At 39.6% G+C, this 15098-nt stretch overlaps 1 protein-coding gene across 2 annotated transcripts in view; it reads right to left on the minus strand.

Annotated features, from left to right (window-relative positions):
* Positions 1 to 434: 434 nt before the first annotated feature.
* LOC113031220 (rho GTPase-activating protein 26) overlaps positions 435 to 15098 on the minus strand; it is an 83498-nt gene continuing 68834 nt past the window's right edge. For both annotated transcript variants that reach the window (XM_026183206.2, XM_026183205.2), the window contains exons 22-25: positions 6537 to 6572; positions 6283 to 6393; positions 4785 to 4876; positions 435 to 665 (exon numbers count right to left, since the gene is read on the minus strand). In XM_026183206.2, coding sequence (XP_026038991.2) covers positions 577 to 665; positions 4785 to 4876; positions 6283 to 6393; positions 6537 to 6572 — 328 coding nt within the window. In that variant the 3' untranslated portion in view covers positions 435 to 576. The remainder of the gene's footprint in view (positions 666 to 4784; positions 4877 to 6282; positions 6394 to 6536; positions 6573 to 15098) is intronic.

Genomic DNA, 15098 nt, shown 5'->3' on the forward strand with positions numbered 1-15098 from the left:
CTGTCAACATCTCTGCAGAAACAGTTGCCTATTTATACCTAACCAAAAAAAAGGAGTGTGTGGAAAAGGTGGTTGGAGTGAGGGACAGTGCAGTTCAAAATATAAAAGCAAAGAACTCACACACATTGCAGCTGAAAAATATCAAATCATTTATACAAGTTTGTCTAACTTCCTCCCACTGTTCTCTCTCTCTTTCGCTCACACACACACAAATTTGGGTTTGTTCCCATATAGTCTTCACCAAGACTAAAAGCCACGCACGCTAATCAAATAAAAGCAGTCTCGTCTTTTTATATATGTTTTCATTCCCCAGTGCAATTCAGGGTTCTCTCCCCACTTCGGTATGCTTTGTTTTTGTGTCATATCTATTGGATATGGTTCTGCTTGGTCCAGTTTCAGTTTCCAGTCTGATCAAAACAAAAAGTCACCTTATCTGCATTGGTCCCGTCCAGTACAATAGAAGTGATTGAGCCTGTATCCTCAATCTGTTTAGTTTTCTGAAGTTAAATATAGTTCATTAAAATCCAGTTTGGTCTACTCCCATCCACAATCTTCCAGTTCATGTATGCCGTTAAATTATACAAACTCAACATAGTTCTCTGGTATCAGTCCTGTTCGCCCATCAAGAGTCCCTTCCAACCAGCCAGGCTCCCTGGAAGTATGAACTAGACAGAAGGGGGAAAACATGGATATTGTTGAAATGCATTGACATAGAACTGAAATGTTCATAAAAATGTGAAGACACTATGCATACTGAGGGTGAGAGGGTGGAGAAGCAGGCTTAAGATGATGGTTAACACTTCCACATGTTCCCCATCGAGTGTTTAATGTCTAAATACTTTGGAGAGGATATCTCTGGCATCACAGATTGGCTGTTGTTTACTTGTGAGCATGAAACACAGTATGAGCCCGAAACGTCAGGCACGCGTCCTGCAACAGGAAAGTCTTTTCTGTACATGAACATGTAAGTTCATTCTTGTGAAATCATTCATGCAGGAATGAAATTGTTAACTCAAACATACCACTTTTGATGGTTTGTTCCAACAGCTTGGTAAAAGTGCAGTGCAGTTTTAAATTGGAAACATGATTAGATTAGTTTGGGGTGCTGTGGTGGTTAAACATCCTATAAATACGAAAGTGCAACATTGCTACAGGGTTAGATTGTGTGTTCACCAGATTTGTCCACACCAGGAATCTAATTTGCACCAAGCTGCGCACCACATTTACATCAAAGACAGAAAAATAAAACCATGTAAGCCTTTGCACGTATTTGATTCTTACTATTTATGTAGGGGGGAAATGTTAAATTCAGCAAACCTGTAGTATGAATATTATACCGTTGCTTTATTCTTGTAAATGTCAAGAAAGCACTATGAGGTTGTATTATGAGCTCCGTGTGGACAGCTGGGATGCTTCATCCTTCGCCAGCCGTGAGCAGACTGCATTGCTGAGATACCACGTTAAGGATTGGATGTCCCCAAGGACACATTATGACCAAAAGGCCTCGGATAACATGAGTCTGCATTACATAAGCCTAAATAGTCTTTATGCAGTTAATTCTATTTTGGTTTGGGTTTGAAACTACATCCCACCAACATGGAGTATATGTCTACAAGGAAACTTTACTCAGGCCAACTATAATTATAATAGCCAGCAAAGCAGAAGACCCAGTATAGTTATTGTTCTTAAATTTGGCTGATCTCGGGTAATGAAGCCCAGATCTGCACAAAGAAACTGAGATTATATAATCAGAGTCCTAATGGCTCATTCACAGTAGAATAAAAAATGGATTGCAGTCTTCATTCCAGTTGGGAAAAATCAGTAGTTACCCAGTGATTGCATTGAATTTTTTTATATTCAGCGACTGTTTACAAGTAGCTGCATCAACTATTTTGATTGCAAGAATATTCATGCTCAAAATTCCAACTTTAACTCATTTAATTACTTCTAAATTTTCCACGTAATTTTATTACACACATACAAATGTAAAATGTTAAATTTATCAGTGTCTAGTTAAATGAAAATTACTCCAGTGGTATACAGTGGGGCAAAAAAGTATTTAGTCAGCCACCGATTGTGCAAGTTCCCCCACTTAAAATGATGACAGAGGTCAGTAATTTGCACCAGAGGTACACTTCAACTGTGAGAGACAGAATGTGAAAAAAAAAAATCCATGAATCCACATGGTAGGATTTGTAAAGAATTTATTCGTAAATCAGGGTGGAAAATAAGTATTTGGTCAATAACAAAAATACAACTCAATACTTTGTAACATAACCTTTGTTGGCAATAACAGAGGTCAAACGTTTACTATAGGTCTTTACCAGGTTTGCACACACAGTAGCTGGTATTTTGGCCCATTCCTCCATGCAGATCTTCTCGAGAGCAGTGATGTTTTGGGGCTGTTGCCGAGCAACACGGACTTTCAACTCCAGCCACAGATTTTCTATGGGGTTGAGGTCTGGAGACTGGCTAGGCCACTCCAGGACTTTCAAATGCTTCTTATGGAGCCACTCCTTTGTTGCCCGGGCGGTGTGTTTTGGATCATTGTCATGTTGGAAGACCCAGCCTCGTTTCATCTTCAAAGTTCTCACTGATGGAAGGAGGTTTTGGCTCAAAATCTCACGATACATGGCCCCATTCATTCTGTCCTTAACACGGATCAGTCGTCCTGTCCCCTTGGCAGAAAAACAGCCCCATAGCATGATGTTTCCACCCCCATGCTTCACAGTAGGTATGGTGTTCTTGGGATGCAACTCAGTATTCTTCTTCCTCCAAACACGACGAGTTGAGTTTATACCAAAAAGTTCTACTTTGGTTTCATCTGACCACATGACATTCTCCCAATCCTCTGCTGTATCATCCATGTGCTCTCTGGCAAACTTCAGACGGGCCTGGACATGCACTGGCTTCAGCAGCGGAACACGTCTGGCACTGCGGGATTTGATTCCCTGCCGTTGTAGTGTGTTACTGATGGTGAGCTTTGTTACTTTGGTCCCAGCTCTCTGCAGGTCATTCACCAGGTCCCCCCGTGTGGTTCTGGGATCTTTGCTCACCGTTCTCATGATCATTTTGACCCCACGGGATGAGATCTTGCGTGGAGCCCCAGATCGAGGGAGATTATCAGTGGTCTTGTATGTCTTCCATTTTCTGATGATTGCTCCCACAGTTGATTTTTTCACACCAAGCTGCTTGCCTATTGTAGATTCACTCTTCCCAGTCTGGTGCAGGTCTACAATACTTTTCCTGGTGTCCTTCGAAAGCTCTTTGGTCTTGGCCATGGTGGAGTTTGGAGTCTGACTGTTTGAGGCTGTGGACAGGTGTCTTTTATACAGATGATGAGTTCAAACAGGTGCCATTCATACAGGTAACGAGTGGGGGACAGAAAAGCTTCTTACAGAAGACGTTACAGGTCTATGAGAGCCAGAGATTTTCCTTGTTTGAGGTGACCAAATACTTATTTTCCACCCTGATTTACGAATAAATTCTTTACAAATCCTACCATGTGGATTCATGGATTTTTTTTTTTCACATTCTGTCTCTCACAGTTGAAGTGTACCTCTGGTGCAAATTACTGACCTCTGTCATCATTTTAAGTGGGGGAACTTGCACAATCGGTGGCTGACTAAATACTTTTTTGCCCCACTGTATATTAAGTTTATACTGAGCACTTTTGCCTTAATAATGAATTATTTGAATGAATAAACCTTTTTTATATACTTCTGTTGGATTTTACGTAAAATTATTGCTTCATGGTTACTGAGGGTGAAGAATCTTTTTTTTTTTTTTTAAGTGAAGGTAATAATTTATCTACACTGTGTCTCTTTGAAATGGGGGACTAGACTAGTTTTATTCTGCCTATATTTTCTTATAAAAGCAACGTTTTCTACATCATTTGGCTGTAAGTTGCCATTTCTACAGAAACTATATCATCGTTTCTGAGGAAAATTTCAGAATTTCCTTTCAAATTAATGAAGTTCTTGCTAAACTATAAATGTAAGCAGTTCAAGTTCATTGTTTTGTCAGTAAACTGACGACTGCATTCAATCAAAAACTGACAGCAAACCAACTCTAGCTTACTGCCCACTTGACACACAAAGTGCTTTGAAGACAGAAATTGACATCGAGTGCTCACAGACCTGGTGTCCATCTTCAAAGGACCCATTTCAAAGGAAACGAGAACACTAGATCATTGCACACAGTGACAATAATTTTAGTTACGCAGCAGTGTCCAAGCATTATTTTCCTTTGGTAAGGTGGGTAAATAGGAAAGTAAAGAAAGGGGAAAATGTTTAGCATTTCCCTTTATCATGGTTTGTATGTCTCTGGGTAACTTTCATATATATAGTATGCATGTCTTTGCTGTTTGTTACATATTCAGTCCAGTGTATTGCTTTAGCAGCTTGTCTGTTTGCCAGATTCTAAAGTCTCAGCACATTTTATTGCCAGGTGCCAGATAAAATATGTTAAACAAATGTTCTGTGGATCCAGTCTCTGGAATTAGCAGTGTACATTCCTCTATGCTCCTTCATATTCACTTCATATCATAAAGAAGAAGTTCCAGAAGTTCTAGTCAAGGGAAAGTGGTGCTATAAGCCTATCATATATAATTTTTGGACGGCTGACTATTTGGATAAACGTCGAGGATTTTTTTGAAAGCCTCAGCACCAAGGCCAAGCAAATTCCCAAGTCTGGATTTTTGTTTTGACAACAAATAGTTTCTATACGCCAACCCACATTCTTTCCTTTTTCCTTTCTGCTGGCAAGTCCAGATTGTGACTCACCATTCTCAAAGATGGTCCCAGCGATGAAGGACAGCTCAGAGTCGTGCTCTGCCTTGCAGGCGTATAGAGCTCGAGCTTTTCTGCCCGTGAAACTGGAAATAAGAAGAGAGTTACACTGAGCCAGTAATCAGACACCAAAGTAGTACCTCAATTTAACACAAATGGCAGGTTGGTCACTTTATATGCTCTGTTTATTAAGTATCAGATGGTTAAATTCACACATGGACTTTTTCCTTTTCCTGATTTTAGAGTAGGTATAAAATATTAGTGCATGACTGTACATCATGCAAAGCTACACTTAGCAGAGGATTAACAGCCCTACAGTTGATCCTCTGTGGAAACAGGCCTATGTCCAGAAATCTGCTGAGGGGGAGCACCCAGTGCTTGTGAGAACAACCCTATCCTTTTGCTTGTGTGGAGGATCTGAAGATAAAGATAATGAAGCTTTTTGTTCTATATCAGGAATGACAAAAAAAATTATCTGTACATGTTCAAACCTGAACCAGGTCTTTGATATGGAACTGGACAGGAATGAACCCACCACAGCGTTTCTGTTTGGTAAATAATACACTCATTACCTGCTTATTGTGTGACATGACTCTGAATTAGTCTTTAAAAATAAGCTGTACGTCAGTGTTAACTGCACATGAGGATGTGTTTGCATATGTTTACTTAATTATTTGACACTCTGGACATGGTTTTATGTCGACACTGTAATATTCCATGGTGTTGTATGTCTTTAAAGTTCTAGCTTGTCATTTCTTTCTGCCTTGTAAACTTTACCTTTTCATTCAGATATAATTTACTGTTATATCTGTCTACCGTCTCCTACTGAGTCATTTAGAGGTCACAGCTTTAAAGACCTGATATTTTGAGGGTGCAAAGCACTTGAAAAGAATACTAGCTGTTATCAGCTTCTAAAACAGCACCAGGACACTTAAGGCTTAAAATGTTAAGCACTGAAATGAACTGTAGTGACAGACACTATATATCTACCAAGGTTCAGATGAATAACTGCATCAAATTAAGGCGTATTTTTATTGCCGTTTCAATAGAGAGGCTCATATTAGAATGACTGCTGCTTGATGTGTCCTTGATTTGAGATACTGCGGTAATACCCCGAGGGACGAGTTAGTTCTTAAGCTCTCTCGTTTCATGGGGAAGAGGAGAGGTCAGTCACATCCACTACACCAATGCCTCTTGAGCTCTGCTGGCTGGAAGTGTGTTGATCAAATTAACTACAATAATGGAGATCCATAAGCTTTCAGATAAGGTTTTTTAACTAGTTGGGCAAATATTACAATTTTGTATAAATATATTTTTCCTGAATAATAATTGATGACAACTGCTTTCATCTTTCAAAAGTTCCATCTTTTTTACTTTCATGCCATCCTAGACTTTTGCAGTTTAAGGTTTCTTAGAATGAGCACAGTTTGCAGTTTCATTCTTATTGCTGGCAAGTCAGCATCATGTCATTTCATAAATACTGTGCACTAACCTGACAGGGGAGGAGTCACTGGAGGCAGAAGATATTGGCTGTGGACTGGAAGGGGCTGAGAACATCGGCCAGGAGGGCGAACGTGGAGAAGTGGGACTGGAAGACGTTGCACTGAAGGACAAATTTACAGAGAATGACATGTTGATAGAATTAGATAAAAACAGGATAAATAACACCTCATGTTGATACCCTAAAGTACTGGAAATTAGGTGTGACAAGTGGCAAGTGTGACTTTAAAGCAGTTTTAAATGTACCTTGTTGGTATGCTGGCGCGAGGCTTCGGGTTCAGCCTGGAAACACACACACAAGAAAAGAAGACAAAGTGAATCAATCAGTTGTTATCAGTGCATTTTATTACATACAGAAGTGTTTCTGGACTTGGGAAAATACATTGTGGAATGAATTTGTACATTATAAATTGAGAGACAATGATGTCCACAGTTCTACATGAGAGTTTTCCACCACATGAGGAATAAATGACAAGTCAGCAAAGTAGCCCTCCAATCTCGCTTAGCTAAAATAGTGAATCCAGAAGCCAAACCATACCAAATTCTGTAAAAGTGTAATGTGCTTCGTGTTCAACTAAAACAACAAGAATAATGGAGGCTAATATGGAGGCTGTTTGAATTTTCCCTTGGTGAAGTCCTAACACAGTCCCAGTTGAATCTTGCGGTCTGTAAACACAGTGGGTAGAGGTCAGAGTGTGGATGTTCTCCCTGTGGTTGCACAGGTTTAATTTTCCACTCATGCTGCCCTTGACCAAGGAATTGGTGTGCATTTGTAGTTGTCTCCTGGGTGCTGCATAGTTGATTCCCACTGCCCCTAATAATTAGGATGGGTTAAATGCAAAGACGTAGGAGGGTAAACACGATATCCTTATATTTATCCTTACATGTAACAAAAAAAAAAAAAAAAAAATCAACAAGACTTTAATTAGGTGGGGATAAAAAAAAAATCAATAACTACAAAGGACTGATCCAAGAATCAGTTGTAGTGATACTCTTTGTAAGAGAATAGTCATAGATGCAGTTTTGGTCAACGTGGTGATGTTAAATGTATTTCAACTTTCTCAGCAAGATCCATGTCTTCACCAGAGATGGGCAGTAGCGTGTTAAAAGTAATGTGTTACTGTAATCTGATTACTTTATTAGTAAAGTAAGGGATTACTATGGCAAAAAAGTAATTAGATTACTGTTACTTTCCCATAAGCACGCTACATTACCGCATTACTAAACCGTGATTTTGTTTGTGATGTTTGTGGGAGTGTCTCATGATAATGACGAACAAGCGTGCAGCGTCCGTAGCAACAACAGACGTGTGTAGATCAACAATGAATAATATGGATTGTGAAGGAGAGTACGACCATGCAGCGTTTAAAGCTCGAAGTACTGACTTTACTTTGAGTTCGATTCTGTAAAAAAGTGACAAAAACATTCGCGTCTGCTGTACACTCTGCGTGGGGGAAAAAACTTTTTCTACAGCGAAAAATTTAACTTCAAATCTGAGCAAGCACCTAGAACGCTGCCATGGGAATGTGAAATTCACAGAGAAACCCCCGGATCCCCCCACTGACATGACTGCTGTGGCACTAGGCAAACCTCCACATGCCCCACTCCTGCTAAACAGGTAAAAATAGATTTAAGAACGACTGTACTTAGTGCCGCTGAATCTTTGCAAGTACTTGCATCTATTTGAGTGTAAACACAAAACATTGTTTTAGTTCATATGCTGAAATATGCAGAGAATAGGTTAAAATGTTAAACAAATTCCTTCAAGTCAAAGACTCTTGCGTATAATTTAATTTTTGCCTGATGCGAAGTGCATAAAGTTAAAAGATTCAAACTAAAACAAGCTTTAAAAAGAGACTTTCTCATTTGATTCAATTTTATATGATGGATAATGCAGAAAAAAATAGAATTGGGCTGAAAGGTCTATTGATTTATAACACATTCATGTCGTGTATTTAATAATAATAATAAGAAGAAGAACTTTTTTTTGTTTTTTAGAACTTTGTTTTTTTATTTATCCCGAGGGAAATTCTTTTGTCATAAACATGCTCAATGCAGCAAGAGAGACAGAGGAACAGTGTAATAAGTTTATGTTATGTTTTTAAAAAGTCACTAAGTAATAAAGTAACTATTTACCTCAGAAAAGTAATGGGATAACTTTCTTAGAGAAATAATAATAATAAAGTAACTTGACCAACACTGGACTTCCCCAAAAGATTTTTCATTCAGTCTTTCTAATCCAATGATGCAGGATGCAGATGAACTGTCACTTTTAACACACAAAGATTACATAAAAGGCAACACCAGATTGTTTCAGAGATTAAAACGTAAATGCATCACAGAAAACTGGCATGTAAATTAAGCCAGCAGAGTCACAAAGAACCAGAACACCCACTGTTGTGCATTCACAGCACTGAAAACACAGCCATGCTGCTGTGCATCATCCCCTACGTCGACGTTTATTTTGGGCTTTCTTTTGGAAGCCTTTGCTTCTTCTTACTTGTATTACTCATAAAAGCTAAATACTAAAAAAAAAGTCGTATATTTATACACCTATTTCTAAACTGAATTTTTCCTGGGAGTCTTATTTGCAGGTCTTCTTATTCTTAATAGCACAAGCAATTTGCCTCAATTGTTTAAAAAGATTTCAAACTGATTCTTGAGCTACTTCTGATTGCTTCAATCACCAGGAATCCAACAAGTGAACACATTTAACTGGCCTTTAAAATACTCAATTTGCCCCCATAATCAGTGACAATTTATTAGAAGAATGGAGTTAAAAGGACATATTATAGCCAACAGTGCCAAAATAGTAGCATTTGATATGTTATAGTGGATTCAAAAGGTAGCCAGAAAGTACAGGAAATCTGAGTAGAATTTTCTATTTGTGAAATACTTTGAGAGGCAATTTTAAATTCTGTGAAGATTTTTTTTACCATACCAAACAGAAGAAGTAATTTGAATGAACAGTGAGGTGAAAAATTCTATATATCCTTCCACTAAAAATGGTAAAAAGAGAGAAACTCTAATAAATGGGCTACTGTAAAGATATGGCTTCTTTATTATTTTATTTTAACAATCTGCACCTGCCTAGCAAAAGCAGACTGTACTCTTTTTCTTCCAGTGTCAGATCAATCCCCTCATTCATTTTATATAACATCACATTGGTGAGTCAGAGGATTATTATTTTTTCCTCTTATCTCCCTCTCTGCACAGCGTCAACAGATTCATAGTCGGCTCTATTCTATATTATAACAGCCTTTCCCTTTTTTTGATGATGTAACATATGGTTGCTATGGTGACGTAGCTATATTTAAAAGTTAGTTTTGTGATGTTTTGTTTCAGGGACCCTGTGACAGACTGGCAACCTGTCCAGGGAAACTGAATGAGCTGAGGATGGATGGATGTTTTTGGGACACTACAATAAAAGCATCAGTAAAATAGCTTTTAGATCAGTAACTCAGTGCACACAGAACAAGACAAACACACATAAACAAAGATGATAAGTGATACATATATCTTTGTTGACCTTAGAAACATCTAGAAACAGTTTCACCCCCTCCATAATTATTTTGGAGCTCTTCTTACACCATCAGTATTTGGCAACTCCAGAGTGAGAGAAGTACGAGTTGGAAGATCAATCTTGCAACTTCTAACTTCTAAATTTACTTTAGAAAATAAATTATTAGAAAGTCAAACTACTTCAACTTGATGTTAACTCTGAACTCTGGTAAATAAACTAGTAACAGGACAGGAAGTGAGATCATTTGGTTTAAATAAGCTCAAAAAGGCACTTTGATATTATCACCGTGGCTTTATCAGGATCAGCAGAGTCACAGTAACTGATCCATCCTTTTCTACTTTATTCTCCACTCAGAGATCAATCAACATTAAAAAAAAAAAATCAATCAGTGTGGACAGCACCCTTTAACTGTCACTAATCACAGATCACTGTGATAGACACGGCAAGAGGGGACCAACTTCTATGTCAGTAAAACTATGCAAGAATACATTTTGAGAATTAACAATGCAATTATAAATAATCTGAATATTTCATGGTGAATCTCGTGTTTATTTTGCAACGAATATGACCTGTACTCATGGAATCAGCTGCCTGATTTTTTTTCTTTTGTTTTTAAAGTGGACTTCATGCTGCTGAGTCACAACACCACCATGTAGTGTTTGCCTCTGCAGATGTGAGAGCGACAAATACAGTTTACAGCCTTAAACAAGAATTTATAGTTTAAGAAATAAATCAGATTGACCCCAGAATTGCCTGCAAATGTTGAGTCTGGACTCAAAACACAAGGGTGCAAAAAGCTCTGAGAACATTTTAGTAATGAGAATCATAAATTTTACTTACTTCTTTTGTCACAGAGCCCAGCATTACCTGTACGCAAGGTTAAAGTAGTGAGAGGCTGGTTTTTACTTATACTACATGTCCATTTTTACTGATGGTGGCATGAATTTATCCCTTATTAGAGCTCTGAAGTAATCAGTGTAATATCTGTAATATCCTGAGAGCAGGAAGGAGAAAAAATATTTATATAAACAAGCTGTTTATCAATAAAAGCAGCCAAAGCAGACACATGTAATCTGGTAATGCATGTGTGTAAAAGGGTGTTATGCTGTTAGGAGGGAGTATCTTGATGACAGCCTGTCTACAAATCCTTAATGGATGTTTTTCTTCTTCCTCTCATTGATGGCACGTGAGAGTGTTTTTTTCAGTCACTCTCTCTATACTAATCAATCTCCACTAAACAATTATTTTCTTGCTTTGCTTTCTTTTCATTAAAAATAAAAAAAACAGCACGATAAATACAAAACAATTCACTGACTTTCACAAAGAGACAAGAGCAGAGCAGAGCAGGAGGTTTTTGGCATTTACATTTTCACCTTAGAACATCAGGTCCAGGCCACCGTCGACCTCGTAGATTTGACCCAACTCAGACCCCAGTGCATTGCAGACTGACATCTCTTTTAGGTTTGCCTCTAGACATAGTCAAAGGTTTGCAGGTTTGTAAAAAGCACCTGACAAATAGTAGTAGGGAATAGGAGAACAGACAGAGCTAACGATGTCAACCGGTTGCTCTGTAGCTCTGCGCATATGATGAGGTCGCTGAGGCTGGTTTTTCCTGCCAATTTGTGATGTGGCTCTGGGAGAATATGAAATGATGATCCGAGCTGGGATCAGAGTCAGTTACACATATCTATCTTTGCTAGTCCAGTCCAGCAGCTTAGGAAAGACTCTTTTCCCCAAGGTGTAGTGTATTCACTCTGGCTGAAAATCCCTCAACAGCTAAATCGAAAATCCTCTAATGTGTGTCTGTTCACACTGAGCTGGTAGAGTTTTGATTCCATGCTGGTCATTTTTTTCTTTTCTTTCTCGATTGTAGGAATTTTAAAGGCCTTATTTTCAGAGGATGGGCAGGCATGAAAGCAGGGAGACAGCAAGTGACACCCAAACCTCAAACCAAGGACCCTGCAGTAACCTTTGGCATATACACCAAAAAGCAGAAGTAAATAAAGCAAAGTAAATTAAGCAAGTTCGAATTTACCTTTAACATGCTTGGAGACATACAGTGCAAACAGAAAGGGACATAAAGTATAAAAAACAATTACATCAAACATACGGTTCTGCCCAAGCACAAGTATAAGGGGATAAAAGGAAAAAACATAAGGATAGCAGGCTTTGAACATATAATTGCATACACCATTAGGTGCTCTATCACAGGTTGTTCACTACAGTCATTAAATGCTTCTTCCTTGTGACTCATAAAGCAAAGAGTTTCCAAAAAAGCCCTTTTCTCTGTCGGCTGTTCTCTGTATTCTTCAGAGCATCTCTTAAAGCACCTGTTCCTGCTGTGCATTCTTATTTCTCCCCTCATTTCACATATCACGAATAACACTTCTCTAGACATCCTAATGTGGACCCTGGGCTCAGTTTAAAAAAAAAAAAATATCCCAAATACATTTATTATTACACCTGGAATATAAAGTATGTGTTTTCTATGAATTGTGTGCACAAATCACTCAAATTATTAAACGATGAAAAATGTAAGTTGTGACTTTTTGTATGCATAAACATTTTTTTATCCGTTAGCTTTCTCTCCATCAAGCAGAGCAGCAGTTGCGTGGAGCCCATTAAATTTCAATTGTATCACTACAGCATACGGGCATACATCTTTTGTTTTATGTTGTACACACAATATAGAGTATACTGTCTATATACAGCCATTGGCTTTCGTTTGAAAAAAAAAATGCTTTCAGTAATATTAGTATTAAAGATATAAAGATGATTTTTTTTAATTTATTTTGTTTTTTTACTGATTGATCTATTGTGATTAGTAAAGATAGCATTTAAGCCAAATATAAGCATACCATAAGAAACAGGAAAATACTTCAAATACATCATAAGGATGGCTCCAACCGACCGCATACTCAGTGAATACCTCAGGCAGCAGAAACCCAAGAAAGAAGAGGATAAGGAGGATCCATCATGGAAGGATAGACCCCTATCTGTACCACCAGCAGACCGAGGAAGTGGCTGACCTCCAAAAGTCCTACCAGTGGCTGGACAAAGCTGGACTGAAAGACAGCACAGAGGCAGTAATCATGGCAGCACAGGAATAAGCGCTGGGCTGGGGTCTATCACATCAGGCAAGACCTCAGGTGCAGGCTGTGTAAAGATGGCCCTGAGACAATCCAGCACATAACAGCAGGGTGTAAGATGTTAGCTGGCAGGGCATACATGGAACTCCATAACCAAGTGGCCGGCATAGTGTACAGAAACATCTGTGGCGAGTATGGCCTGGAAGTCCTGAGGTCAAAATGGAAGACGCCCCCAAGGGTGGTGAAAAATGACCGAGATACGATCCTGTGGGACGTCCAGATAAAGAGAGACAAAACGGTGATGGCTATCCAACCAGACATAGTGGTGGTAGACAAACAGAGGAAGACGGCCGTAGTGATAGATGTAACAGTTCTGAATGACAGCAACATCAAGAAGAAGGAAGCTGCAGAAGTACCAAGGGGTCAGAGAAGATGTGGAGGGTGAAGGTAACAGTGGTGTTGAGTCTATGTTTCCACAGGCCCCGCTAGTTTAGAGACTTATTCCTCATGAAGAACGAAAACAAGACAGAACATCTTCAACCGGTCTTTTACTCGCTAACGAGGGAGAGCTTTGGTCAGAACCAGGCAGTGGAGCAATGCTCCTCACCTGTCTCTAGCCCAAATCCTTCAAAGAGCAGCTCCCCTCGTAGCCTTTTTATTTTACAATACACATCACAGCACAAGCACCTCCCACCGTAAACCCCCCCAATGGTTCTAAGACAAGGCACTATGTGTGTGTGTGTGTGTGTGTGTGTGTGTGTGTGTGTGTGTGTGTGTGCGCAAGAACTCGTGTGTGTGTGTGTGTGTGTGTGTGTGTGTGTGTGTCATGGGGGTGCGTTTGTGTGACCTCCTGCTCACCAAAAGGGTCATAAAAGCAGGAAGCTTACAACAAAAGAAACAGATCTTTCAGATAAGATGTATCTACAATAAAACCTCCCCCAGCACAGAGTGGCTGGAGAGGTGGTCAGGATCAAAGGAATCTCTTTGATCCTACTGCTTGAACTGAGACTTTACAAATTTAAGAAACACAATGACAACATTCAACAATTTGACTTAACAAGTGGTCCCAGTGGTAAGAGGAAGGGGGAGAGGACAGGGGACTGTCCTCTCCCCCTTCCTCTTCACCCTCTACACCACAGACACCACAGACTTCAGCCACTGCACAGAGACCTGCCATCTTCAGAAGTTTTCTGATGACTCTGCGGTGGTTGGATGCATCAGCAGGGATGATGAGACAGAGTACCGGGCTGTGGTCGACTCCTTTGTCACGTGGTGTGAGCAGAATCATCTGCAGCTCAACGTGGCAAAGACCAAGGAACTGATCGTGGACTTCAGGAAGACCAGGAAACACTTGACCCCTGTTTCAATCCAGGGGGTCAGTGTTGACATTGTGGAGGACTATAAATACCTTGGAGTACACATTGACAATAAACTGGACTGGGCTAAAAACACCACAGCACTTTACAGGAAGGGCCAGAGTCGTCTCTATTTTTTGAGGCGACTGAGGTCCTTCAACATCTGCCAGAAAATGCTGAGGATTTTCTATGAGTCTGTGGTGGCCAGTGCGATCCTCTATGCTGTTGCATGCTGGGGGAGCAGGCTGAGGGTCGCAGATGCCAACAGACTTAATAAACTGATCCGTAAGGCCAGCAATGTTGTGGGGATGGAGCTGGACTCCCTCAAGGTGGTGTCGGAGAGGCGGATGCTGTCCAAGATAAAGACAATGTTGGATAACACCTCCCACCCACTCCATGACATGTTGGTCAGTCACAGGAGCTCGTTCAGTGAGAGACTGAGATTACCGAAAAGCACCACTGAACGACACAGGAAATCATTCCTGCCTGTGGCCATCTCCCTGTACAACGCATCCACTTAACACACTGTTTGCTGCTACAACTACACATGTTTCTTTTCCAAATATTTATTTATAAGTGACTTATGTATGTATGTATGTATATATATGTATATATTGTACTATTCTTAGTTAGCGTATTGTCTGTCTTGTCTTAATGTTGGTTTAAAATGGAGCACTGTAACAAAAAATAATTTCCCCCAGGGATCAATAAAGTATTCTGATTCTGAATAGAAGCACTAGGTACAGTGACTCCCAAGCTAGGCAAGTGGCTCCAGTGAATCCCAGGAACAACATCATCAACAAGGGCAGGAGGTATGTTTCTGTTCTGTTACAGTCCACAG

This window comes from Astatotilapia calliptera, chromosome 10, assembly GCF_964374335.1.
Source record: "Astatotilapia calliptera chromosome 10, fAstCal68.1, whole genome shotgun sequence".
NCBI classification, from domain to species: domain Eukaryota; kingdom Metazoa; phylum Chordata; class Actinopteri; order Cichliformes; family Cichlidae; genus Astatotilapia; species Astatotilapia calliptera.